The 13,192-nt window shown below is 41.4% G+C and overlaps 1 protein-coding gene across 2 annotated transcripts in view; it reads right to left on the reverse strand.

The window, feature by feature from the left end:
• The window catches only part of nphs1 (NPHS1 adhesion molecule, nephrin), a 78,643-nt gene that overhangs the window by 13,270 nt on the left and 52,181 nt on the right, over window positions 1-13,192 (reverse strand). For both annotated transcript variants that reach the window (XM_062962196.1, XM_062962195.1), the window contains 4 exons: window positions 9,729-9,910; window positions 5,090-5,146; window positions 4,711-4,833; window positions 2,593-2,617 (listed from right to left, as the gene is read on the reverse strand). In XM_062962196.1, the coding sequence (XP_062818266.1) occupies window positions 2,593-2,617; window positions 4,711-4,833; window positions 5,090-5,146; window positions 9,729-9,910 (387 nt within the window). The remainder of the gene's footprint in view (window positions 1-2,592; window positions 2,618-4,710; window positions 4,834-5,089; window positions 5,147-9,728; window positions 9,911-13,192) is intronic.

A 13,192-nucleotide genomic window follows, 5' to 3' on the forward strand; every position in this document is an offset into this window, starting at 1 on the left:
TGAACAAGTTGTCCAAAGCCGTCGTGGAAGAAGTCGACCCTCTGTTTCCGCAACCAGCGTCTCACAGTACCCATCGTGCACAGATCTTCCGATAGCCAAGCAAAGCAATAGTGTTTTGCTTGAACCCTGAACAAAGGATGCCCCCAGGCAAGAGACAAAAACCTTTCCAATGCTAATTAGGGTGATTAACTGAAACATTAATGCTGGCTTCCCAGCGACAAAGGACTCTTGCCACACCCTGGACTCTCCACAGATATATATATATATTCCTTTCCTTGCCTAGTTTATCCATACCTTACAACCTCTGAGGATGCCTGCCATAGATGTGGGCGAAACGTCAGGAGAGAATACTTCTGGAACATGGCCACACAGCCCGAAAGATATACAACAACCCTGTGATCCCGGCCATGAAAGCCTTCGACAACACAATAGTGTTTTGTTTTTGTTTTTCGTGTCAGGAGCAACCTGAGTTGCTTCTGGTGCGAGAGAATTGACCGTCTGCAAGGACGTTGCCCAGGGGATGCCTGGATGTTTTTGATGTTTTTACCATCCTTGTGGAAGGCTTCTCTCATGTCCCCGCATGGAGCTGGAGCAGATAGAGGGAGCTCATCCGCGCTCTCCCCGGGTGGGATTCGAACCTGGCAGCCTTCAGGTCAGCAACCCAACCTTCAAGTCACAAGACTTTAATCCACTAGGCCACAGGGGCTCCTAAGCAATAATGTGACCCACACATTCTTATGAAATGCCGATTATGCTTGAAATTTCTCTCTGAGTGATACGACGATCGATCTGAATCAATCTGTCAACCTTTTCCTCTTGAAACTTGATGGTTGCTGTCACAGGACATCCAACTCTTTGTTTGTCACACAAGTCACATGTTCCTACCTCAACTTCTTTAAACTTACTCGCACAATGACGGACAGTACTCACAACAACACAATTATCAGCTTGCATTCTCTGATGCATCTCCTTTGGGGTGACACCTTCTGCTGTTAAGAATTCAATGACTACACGTTGCTTAAGTCTCATTGACTAACCGTCTGCACAGGGTTCCATATTTCGCACTTTATCAACACAACCATTCAATGCTAAGGCTTCCCGCCAAATGGAACTGTAGAGGAGAGTCTACTGAACAAGCTAGTACCTGCCATATACCAGTACTATTTAGAAGTTATGAAGGTGGAGGCATTACTTTTCATTCAACCCTCGTACTTACAGCCTGGAATCAAAACTCAATGGATACTAAGAGTGTTTACTATAATTTAAGGCTCTGTAAGCTTAGGCAACTTTAACTCCCCCAACCATAGAGGAAAGCAAAGGCAATGCCGTGATGGTTCACCTTAGGGTTGCCATACGTCAAAAATGACATGAATGTATACTATAACCATTATGTAGCAGTCTTGAATGTTGAACAATGACTCTGGGAGATCTCCAAATCCCTGCTCTACCACGGAAACCTGGCCAGGTTACCAAGCCCACAGCCAGAAAAAAATTGAGTGGGGGGCGTTTTTTAAGCGAATCATCAAGATTCATGATTATGAAAGTCCATAACACAAAATAATTTAAATTATATTATTTGTTCTGTATGTTTATATATAGACTTAAAAAGTCTATAGACCGACTCTGGGGGTTGGTGCTCATCTCCATTTCTAAGCCAAAGAGCCAGCGTTGTCCATAGACACCTCCAAGGTCATGTGGCCGGCATAACTGCATGGAGCGCCGTTACCTTCCCGCCCGAGCGGTACCTATTGATCTACTCACATTTGCATGTTTTCGAACTGCTAGGTTGGCAGGAGCTAGGGCTAACAGCGGGCGCTCATTCCGCTCCCGGGATTTGAACCTGGGACTTTTCAGTCTGCAAATTCAGCAGCTCAGCGCTTTAACACACTGCGCCACCACCAATAAATCAAATTTCTATTTTAGTTACAAAGTTTCAAGTCTAAAAAAAATAAAATGACTCTTAATTGGTAATTTAGTGGTTTCATATAAATATAAACAATATTTTAAAAATTGACATTCAAACATTCAGTGCATATTGAAAGTTAAAACCACACACACCCTCTCCGAATTGATCTTAGCTTGATCAGTTCTGGGGGGACTCTTAATTTTTTCTTCTCATAGATTTAGTATAGGGATTGGGTTAACCAGTTAAAATTCATTAGTAAATCTGGGGGGGTTTTTAACCTGAAAATTTTCAGGGTTGTTTGAACTCCAACACCTCTCCTCCCTGGCTACAGGCTTGCAGGTCACACTCTCCTTGCCTCCAAGAAAGTGGGAAACCTCAGCTAAATCTTGCCAAAAAAAAATCCAAGAGCAGAATCACCATAAACTAGAATTAACTTATAGGTAGATAACAACAATAAAGGCTATACGAATAGTAACTAGCAGTAAAAGCAATTGCTTTTATCTAAGGTAAGGTAGCCAACTTTTTTTAAGAACTCCTTTATCTTTACCAGTCCACAGTTTAGAAAGTTGGAAGAATCACTAGAAGCTGTCTTCTTTTCTCAGGATGTCAGTGTAGTGGTTTCTCATTATTGTTACAGGCACAAAAGCTGTGCCAAAAGAAAAAAAAATAGCAACCCTTTTACTCACTTGTTTTCTCCCGTGGTTTCATCTTCTGCAAGAAAAATGAGAAATAAGATAAGGATCACATCAAAACAAAACAAAAACTTTCCTTAACCTGGTGAATTTCTACTTGTCCACTACTGCACTGCATGATACGAGGGCTATCCAGAAAACAGATTACGTTTTGGAATTAAAAATGAACAAAGTATAGTAGAAAACATTTACCATATGCAGTTGAAGGTAAAAAGGTAAAGGTTTCCCCTGACGTTAAGTCCAGTCGTGTCCGACTCTGTGGTTTGGTGCTCATCTCCATTTCTAAACCAAAGAGCCGGCGTTGTCCATAGACACCTCCAAGGTCATGTGGCCGGCATGACTGCATGGAATGCAGTTACCTTCCCACCTATTGATGTACTCACATTTGCATGTTTTCGAACTGCTAGTCTGGCAGAAGCTGGAGCTAACAGCGGGCGCTCACTCCGCTCCCCGGATTTGAACCTGGGACCTTTCGGTCTGCAAGTTCAGCAGCTCAGCGCTTTAACGCACTGAACCAATGGGGGCTCTTGAAAGCCACACCCAAATACCACTTCTCAACATGGTCGCCATTCAAATCTAGGCACTCATCATAGCGATGAATGAGCTTGGTAACTCCTTCCCCACAAAACTCTGCCACTTGCGTCCTCAACCAGCGCTCACCCCTTTCCGCAGCTGCACACTGTTGCCAAAACGCTGCGTTGAGGACGCAAGCGGCAGAGTTTTGTGGGGAAGGAGTTGCCAAGCTCATTCATCACTATGATAAGTGCCTAGATTTGAACGGCAACTATGTTGAGAAGTGGTATTTGGGTGTGGCTTTCAACTGCATATGGTAAATGTTTTCTCCTATACTTTGTTCATTTTTAATTCCAAAACGTAATCTACTTTCTGGATAACCCTCGTAATTGCATCACGGATGCTATAAGCCAAACATTGGAAATCAGAACTTCCAGCAATAAAAGAATGGATAGTAAAAGTTTTTAGTATAGTGGAAATAGATAAATTGGATATAATCATAGAATCATAGATACCACAAGGGCCATCTAGTCCAGCCTCCTGCCATGCAGGAAATGTACAATCAAAGGACTCCCAGCAGATGGTCATCCAGACTCTGCTTTAAAACCTCCAAAGAAAGAGACTCCAGCACCCTCCAAGGCAGCAAATTTCACTGCCAAACAGCTCTTATAATCAGGATGTTCTCCTTAATGTTTAGGTGGAATCCTTTTTCCTGAAATTTGAATTTCATATAGTGGATGCTATATGAGCGTCTGGTGGCACAGTGTGTTAAAGTGCTGAGCTGCTGAAGGTCGCAGGTTTGAATCTGGGGAGTGGAGTGAGCGCCCGCTGTTAGCCCCAGCTTCTGCCAACCTAGCAGTTCAAAAACATGCAAATGTGAGTAGATCAATAGGTACTGCTCTGGCGGGAAGGTAATGGCACTCCATGTAGTCATGCTGGCCACATGACCTTGGAGATGTCTACAGACAATGCCGGCTCTTCGGCTTAGAAATGGAGATGAGCACCAACCCCCAAAGCCGGACACAACTGGACTTAAGGAAAACCTTTACCTTTACCTATAGTGGATGCTATTATTTATTTATTTTTTATTTTATTTACAGCATTTATATTCCGCCCTTCTCACCCTGAAGGGGACTCAGGGCAGATCACATTACACATATAGGCAAACATTCAATGCCTTTTAACATAGAACAAAGACAAGACAAACATTCTCAGTCTATATCCACAAATGTTGACATCGACAGTTCCCAATGTATGTATGTTACTTTCCTGCAACATACATATTTATGCATCATATTTTAAACTGGATAACCCCGCTACAAGATTCAGAGAATTATGAATGTTGAAGGATTACTCAGATTTGGTTTTCACATTTGTTGTATGGCAGGGAATTACATAAATGCGATAAAATGGCAACTGAATGGATTTTTTCCCTTTATCACTAATCCAGGCTTAAGCATGCTTAGAGGAAACCCACTGTATTGAATAGGACATATACTTTAAGGGTGAACCAGTGTCGTTTAGAAACTGAACAGTCTGCTTTAACCATTGGGAAAGTGGGTAAAAAGTTAAAGGTTGGGAATCTTTTCAGACACTTACCTTTCAGACCTTGCACCCGTCGCCTGTAAAGTAGGCAGCCCAGGAAGAACAAGTTGGATGATATCAGAAGCCCCGCAAGAGCTCCCAGAAGAATGATAATGGGAAGAGGCAACACGGGTCTGTCTGAGAAAGAAGAAAAACAAAGTCTAAGAAATCAAGAGTATGAATAGTTAGTTTATGGCCATGGTGTCTGGGGGACTGTGGGAATGTAGTCCAGAAAAGATCTTTATTTTTCAAAGGGCTGGGCAAGGAGATACAGGTCTTTCAAATCTGTACACTGGTCAGTTGGTGCTGATGTGTGAAAGCAATAAATCAACTTACCAAAAGTCAATTATGCTACAATGAAGATGCAATGTTTACCGTGTTTATGTTTTTGTACCTGGTGTGGGTTCAGGTAGAATTCCTGGATCTCTGTCACTTGGTTCTTGCATTCTCTCTGAAAGGGAAGACATTGGATAATGACTGGATAGTATCCAGTTTCTGATACCATGTTTTCCCAAAAATAAGACAGTGTCTTATATTAATTTTTGCTCCCAAAGATGCACTAGGTCTTATTTTCAGGGGATGTCTTATTTTTCCATGAAGAAGAATTCATATTTATTATTGAACAAAAAATGAACATTTATTATATACTGTACAGTAGTTGTCATCGCAAACCAGCATAACCAGACAAACTGTGAATCCTATCAAGAATGTCTTGTTACTACCATTATTTCTATGTAAAACCATCTATGGTACGTACATTTATCGATCCTGCATGCTCTGGTGTTCTGTTTGGCGGGCATGCTTCCAAACAAAAACTTTGCTAGGTCTTACTTTCGGGGGAGGCCTTATATTTAGCAATTCAGCAAAACCTCTACTAGGTCTTATTTTCAGGGGATGTCTTGTTTTCGGGGAAACAGGATAGTGACAGAAAGGAGACAAGCTGCTCAATTTACAAAATAGTGAGAGGTTGATGGTCATCAATACAATGGGCATGGGAATTCTGTATCTTTGGGTGCAGGAGGAGAGGAGTGGAAAACACAGGGTCATTGAATTACATAAGGAAGGTGGATACTTTAACTAAACTTTTTCTGAAACCCCACTTTTGATTCTGTCCTGTGACGTACTTAGCATAACAATGAACTGGTTAGGTGGATTTCCAAATTACATGTTTATCCTGACTTCCCTAAAGCTAGAAAAACTATTCACAATAAAAAGTGAGTAGATCAATAGGTACTGCTCTGTCAGAAAGGTAACAGCGTTCCATGCAGTCATGCCAGCCACATTACCTTGCAGGTGTCTATGGATAACGCCGGCTCTTTGGCTTAGAAATGGAGATGAGTATCAACCCCCCAGAATCGGACTTGACTATACAGTAGAGTCTCACTTATCCAAGACTCGCTTATCCAAGGTTCTGGGTTATCCAATGCATTTTTGTAATCAATGTTTTCAATATATCATGATATTTTGGTGCTAAATTTGTAAATACGGTAATTACAACATAACATTACTGTGTATTGAAATACTTTTTCTGTCAAATTTGTTGTATAACATGATGTTTTGGTGCTTAATTTGTAAAGGTAAAGGTAAAGGTTTTCCCCTGACGTTGTCCAGTCATGTCTGACTCTGGCGGTTGGTGCTCATCTCTATTTCTAAGTCGAAAAGCCGGCGTTATCCGTAGACACCTCCAAGGTCATGTGGCCGGCATGACTGCATGGAGCACCGTTACCTTCCCGCCGGACTGGTACCTATTAATCTACTCACATTGGCATATTTTCGAACTGCTAGGTTGGCAGGAGCTGGAGCTAACAGCCGCTCCCGGGGTTTGAACCTGGGACCTTTCGGTCTCCCAGCTGAATTAGTCTCCTGTTTTAATATTGTATGTTTTTCGTATGCTTCCTGCCAATTTTAATGATTGTTTTATTGCTATTGATGTTTTACTGGTATAATTGTTTTATAGTCGTATTATTGATATTGATTGTTTTATCGGGCTAGGCCCCATGTAAGCCGCCCCGAGTCCCTTCGGGAAGATGGGGCGGGGTATAAAAATAAAGTTATTATTATTATTATTATTATTATTATTATTATTATTATTATTATTATTAACGCACTTCGCCACCGGGGCTCCTGTTAATTTGTAAAATCATAACCTCATTTGATGTTTAATAGGCTTTTCCTTAATCCCTCCTTATTATCCAAGATATTCGCTTATCCAAGGTTTGATGTTTAGCTTGGATAAGTGAGACTCTACTGTACTTAATGTCAGGAGAAAACCTTTACCTTTAAGTCAAAAATGATTTCCCCAAAAGTCAGGAAATTGCATTAGAAAGAATACAGAACATGGTATTTCACATTCCAAAGTGGAGTGCTGGGATTTTTTTTGCAGAGGGAAAAAATAGTTGTCTTTTGGACAACTCCCCTCAAAATATTTGTACACAAACATTGTTTCCTGCACATTTTTGTACAATGTTTTTTCTTCCACACAATAATGCTTCTGCAACACTTCGGGATAATAAAATATAGAGATTGTGGAGGGCCATTCATTTTCTCCCACAGTAGGGAGTAAATGGTATTACTTGTTCATCTTCAAATGCAAGGACAAAACAGTCAAGGTTTTACATCCATATCCCCCTCTAAAGAACTCATGGTTGTAAATGCATTGTCCTGCAATGAGTTGCTTCATGACAGTTCTGTGAATTATCTACACAAACACAAGATAGTCTATGTACAAAGAAAATATGTCCAAATAACATATAATATTATTAAAGTTCCCCGTACAAAGCTCAATTTGACAGTACCAGACAAAATGAAAAGGAGCAACAGCTCTAATACAAAAGTTATCCAAGTCTGATATTGGTTCCAATGTATAGGCTTCAGGGGTACATAGTCAATGAAAATATATTGCAAAAATAATCATGGAGCACCGCTCTCAAAAAAAGTCTTAGAAAGTAAAGTCCAAATAAAGTCCCAAGTCTACAGGGGTCCCGGGTATTTTTGTACCCTGTTTCAGGGAGAAAATCCCCTTCTTGAGGAGTTGGTATATTCAGCAACAATGAACTTATATCTAAAACAAAACATAGAGTAACAAGTATTTTACCTGTAGACTTGGGACTTTATTTGGACTTTACTTTTGAAGACTTTTTTGAGAGCGGTGCTCCATCATTATTGTTGGAAGATATTTTCATTGATTATGTATCCTGAAGCCTATATACATTGGAACCAATATCAGACTTGGATAACTTTTGTATTAGAGCTGTTGCTCCTTTTCATTTTGTCTGGTACTTTCAAATTGAGCTTTGTACGGGGAACTTTAATAATATTATATGTTACTAGCTTTGCCCGGCCACACGTTGCTGTGGCTTATGGAAATCCTTTGTTGGCCAGGTGGAATAGCAGTGAATAGCCTTGCAGTCTCAAAGCTTGGCCATTTTCTGGAGTAGCTGGAGCTTTTTGTTGTATGAACGTAGAGGCATGGATGAGGGGTTGTGCCGCCAAGTTTAGTGTTTCTGGGATGTGTAATTTTGTTATTTTGTCCTAGGCCGAAATTTCATTACCCTTTTATATATATAGACTAGCTTGGGGACCCGGCAATGCCCGGGTCATTTGAGAATGGTATTATTTGTCTTTTAATGTTATGTATTCTGTTTGGAGTGGGTGAACTACAATTCCCAGAATCGTGGCTGAATCCTCCCCAAACCCTGCCAGTATTATAAGTTAGCCATTTTAGGCGTGTGTACCAGGTGTGGTACAGTAGTCTCTGGATGGGGTGAACTACTGCAACTTCCAGATTCCCGGGGCAATTGCCCTGAAATATCTATCAGTATCCACAGCAGGCAATATTCAGTCTGTGTGCCAAGTTTGGTCTAGATTCATCATTGGCTGGGCTCAATGGTCTGTGGATGGAGGTGAACTACAACTCCCAAAATCAAGGCCCCTTCCCACAAATACCTGCAGTATGTTCAGTAGGTCATGAGGCTTCTCTGTCAAGTGTGCTCCTAGTGCATTGTCGGTGGGGGTCAGTGTTTATCTGGCTGCAGGTGAACTATAACTCCCTTTTCCCCAGACTTGTGCTATATGTTGTATTGGTAATGGGGGCTCTGTGTGCCAAGTGTGATGCTCATTCATTGCAGGTGAACTATAAATCCCAGTACCTACTACTCCTCAAGTTCCAGTCCAGTTTCCCTCCAAACCCACCAGTAGTCAAATCTGGGCATATCAGGTCAGCATGGCAAGTTTGGCTGAGAGCCATCATTGTTTGGGTTCATACCGTTCTGGGTGTAGGTGAACTACAACTCCTGTATATTCCCCAGTAGGAGTGACAATGCTCTGACTTGATGCAGGGTGAACTACAACTTCCACCATGTGGAGTCAATCCCTAAACTCCTCCAGTAAGTTTAGTTGCAGCTCAGTTCTGCTGTGTTTGTTATGCAGAGAGATTGGAAAGGAAAGGGCAGTGGGCGGGGCCATGCAAATTCCACAGCAATGGAGAACCCTGGGATGCCTGCCTGTGGTGGAAGAAAAAGCAAAATCTAGGATGAAATGGTCCCTAAATGAAAGCATTCCTTGGGTGGTGGGCTGTAGTGTTTGGGAAGGATATTGGCAGGGGCTGGGCTACACGTTCATGGAGCTCGCTGTAACTGCAATGTCAGTGGAAAAGAGTGACTTGCTAGATTCTTAACCCTGGGAAGTATAGCCTGTTTGTGAAGGCCGGAGGCTGTCTGTGTGAGCAGACATCCAGGCCACAGACACATACAGGTTTTCACTTTTATTATGGATTTTAGATTTTAGATAGATTTTAGATTCAGATTCAGATAGATTAGATTTGGACATATTTTCTTTGTACATAGACTATCTTGTGTTTGTGTAGATACTTTACAAGTATTCTGGGATTTTGTATAGTAGTTCTGTGAATTAGGCTTTCCTGCAAGAGCATCCGGCTCAAAGGCGCTGCCACTTTCACTGCTGTGTCCACTTTACTACACTGTCTGTTCCTTCTGTGCCCTTGTGTCATCACTACATGAGAAACATCTCCTAACCTGCAGTGGTGACGCTAAGTCCTGCACCGCCATCAGCATAGTCGCTTTCCCCAAGAGCATTGCGTGCATTGACAGAGACATTGTAAAGGGTGTCTGGCTGCAGGCCTGTCAAGGTAAACACTTTGGACTGTGGTGGGAAGACATCCACATACAGAAAGCTGGGGACTCCAGGCCAGTGATACCTGGAAAAAGATAAGCAGAAAAGTGGTGCGAATGAGAAGTGGTCTTCAAGGTCTCAACTGCTCCCCACATAGCCAGTGTCAAGGCTTTTAAAAGAGAGTCTTAGGGGTCATAGGCATAGTAGTTTGATGGCTCTGAAAATCAGGATCTGAATCTCCGTTTGGCCATGAAACACACTGGGTGTCCTTGAGTAAGCCACACACTATCAACTTCAGAAGAAAACAATCATGAACTTGGTTGCTGTGAATTTTCTGGGCTGTATAGCCATGTTCCAGAAGCATTCTCTCCTGACGTTTTGCCCACATCTCAGAGGTTGTGAGGTATATTGGAAACTATGGAATACAATATTATACTACTAATTATACAATATAATAATATTAATTACCATATACTAATTACTAATAATATTACCATATAATGATATAGTACAATATAGTAATTTAATGCTTATATTGTGCTATGCTAATAATATATTGGGTTGTTGTATGTATTCAGGGCTGTATGGCCATGTTCTAGAAGCATTCTCTCCTGACGTTTCGCCCACATCTATGGCAGGCATCCTCAGAGGTTGTGAGATATGGAAAAACTAAGCAAGGAATGTTTATATATATCTGTAGGAAGTCCAGGGTGAGAGAAGAACTCTTGCCAGTGTGAATGTTACAGTGCCATATAATCTAATTAAAGGAGATACCATATATACTCGAGTATAAGCCGACCCGAATAAGCCGAGGCATCTAATTTTACCACAAAAACTGGGAAAACTTATTGACTCGAGTATAAGATGAGGGTGGGAAATGCAACAGCTACGAGTCAATTTCAAAAATAAAATAGATATTAATAAAATTGCATTATTTGAGGCATCAGTAGGTTAAATGTTTTTGAATATTTATATAAAACTGTAATTTAAGATAATAATAAGAATTTAAAAAGATAAGACTGTCCAACTCTGAATACCTATATACTCAAGTATAAGCTGACCTGAATAAGCTGACCGGGTATAAGCTGAGGGGAGCTTTTTCAGCCCTAAAAAGGGCTGAAAAACTAGGCTTATACTCTAGTGTATACAGTAATCTGGATTCAGAAACTGGATTATATGGCAGTGTAGAAGGGGCAGAAGTATACCCGTATTTAGAAAGAGATAGAAGAGACAACTTCCAAAGGGTGGTCAAGTGGCCCTGTAATCACAGCTCAAATAATACTTTATTTTTAAAATAATACTTTATTTTTATATCCCGTCACCATCTCCCCGAAGGGACCTGGGGCGGCTAACATAGGGCCAGGCCCAAAAGAAAAATAAGAAACAGTACAGTCTCACTTATCCAAGCTAAACGGGCCGGCAGAACCTTGTATAAGCGAATATCTTGGATAATAAGGAGGGATTAAGGAAAAGCCTATTAAACATCAAATTAGGTTATGGTTTTACAAATTAAACACCAAAACATCATGTTATACAACAAATTTGACAGAAAAAGTAGTTCAATACGCTGTAATGCTTTGTTGTAATTACTGTATTAACGAATTTAGCACCAAAATATCATGATATATTGAAAACATTGGCTACATAAATGGCTTGGATAATCCAGAAACTTGGATAAGCGAGGCTTGGATAAGTGGGACTCTACTGTAATACTTTATTTTTATATCCCACCACCATCTCCCCAAAGGGACTCGGGGCGGCTAACATGAGGCCAGGCCCAAAAGAAAAACAAGATATAAACAAGTTAGAATATAAAAACAAGAGCAATAAAACAATCAATAAAAAGATTTAAACACAATTGTACACATAAAATAATAAAAGCAAGATTTAAAAAGTAACCTTTTAAGATTACAACTTTCAACCTTTTAGTAGTTTTTTCAGCCTCTCCTCCCTCTGTGTATCAGAATCGACAAAGATAGCAGTGGCACATTAAAGTCTATCTGATTTATTGTGGCAGAATCAACCATAGACTAGAAACTCCAACTATCACCTCTTTCGTAGCTCCCTTGCCCCAATTGCTTTTCCAGCCTCTTGTTCTGCTGCATCACATCAACAAAGATACCTGTGGCACGTTAAAGATTACCTGATTTATAGTGGCAGAATCTATTATTAAACTAGAAACCATGCCAGGAGATGCATAAAAGGTTACATTTAGTCGGCAGAGGTAATATATTTCACATATATGCACACAGACACACCAGGGGCAGGGAACAAGCAACAAGGCCATGAAATGAAAGAGTCGCTCCATGGTTCCCCGCAGGTAGAAGCTGCAGTAAAGCATGGAACCGTGGTAGTTCAGTGGAGATGGAGAAAAAGAAATATTTGTTGCATGGAGTGGCATAGTAGACTCACTCATAGCTGCCGAGGAGAAAAACAATGAAGTTTTTGTGCAACAGGGACTACTATATTATCTGCCGCTTCTTTCTGACTTCCCGGTTTCCTCTGATTCCAAAATGCAGGTAGAGTAAAAAATGGATCACCATCCCCACCACCCCATCTGGAAAGTAGTTATGAACTATCTCTGTTGTAATGCAAATAACTTTGGTGTGTTCTCTTGAAGGGGCAATTAAGACCCACGTGGTTTACAAGAGATATGCTCCTCGTGCAAATTGCTAAATTTGTTCATTTTTCTTGGATCAACACAGCTGCTTGCATTTGTAAACTCTCTTTGGAGGCACGGGTCCATATACATTCCCTCCTTAGCTACGGATGTGTGACTACGGGAAATTTCCTTGCTCACCCTCTACTTTTCCAAGCAGCAGCTGCACTGAGAAATGGGGGTCTGTTGGTTAGGTTGGTGGTTGAGGTGCAGCTGAAGGATGCTTTCACTCCACAGCTGCGAGCGAGCAAGGCTGAAACAAGGGATTGCAACAGGGAAATGGCTTCTGTTTACTGCAACTCCAAAGAGTGAATGTGTCATCTCCATGAACAGACCTCCATGCTGCTACTGCCTGTTAACGTAACCATATTTAGGTAAAGGTTTCCCCTGACGTTAAGTCCAGTCATGTCTGACTCTGGGGATTGGTGCTCATCTCCATTTCTAAACCGAAGAGCCGGCATTGTCCATGGACACCTCCAAGGTCATGTGGCCGGCATGACTGCATGGAGTGCCGTTACCTTCCCGCCGGAGCAGTACCTATTGATCTACTCACATTGGCATGTTTTCGAACTGCTAGGTTGGCAGAAGCTGGAGCTAACAGCAGGCGCTCACTCCACTCCCGGGATTTGAACCTGGGACCTTTCGGTCTGCAAGTTCAGCAGCTTGAAAACATGCCAATGTGAGTAGATCAATAGGTACCGCTCCGGC

The sequence above is a fragment of the Anolis carolinensis genome, unplaced genomic scaffold (assembly GCF_035594765.1).
Source record: "Anolis carolinensis isolate JA03-04 unplaced genomic scaffold, rAnoCar3.1.pri scaffold_10, whole genome shotgun sequence".
Taxonomy (NCBI): Eukaryota; Metazoa; Chordata; class Lepidosauria; order Squamata; family Dactyloidae; genus Anolis; species Anolis carolinensis.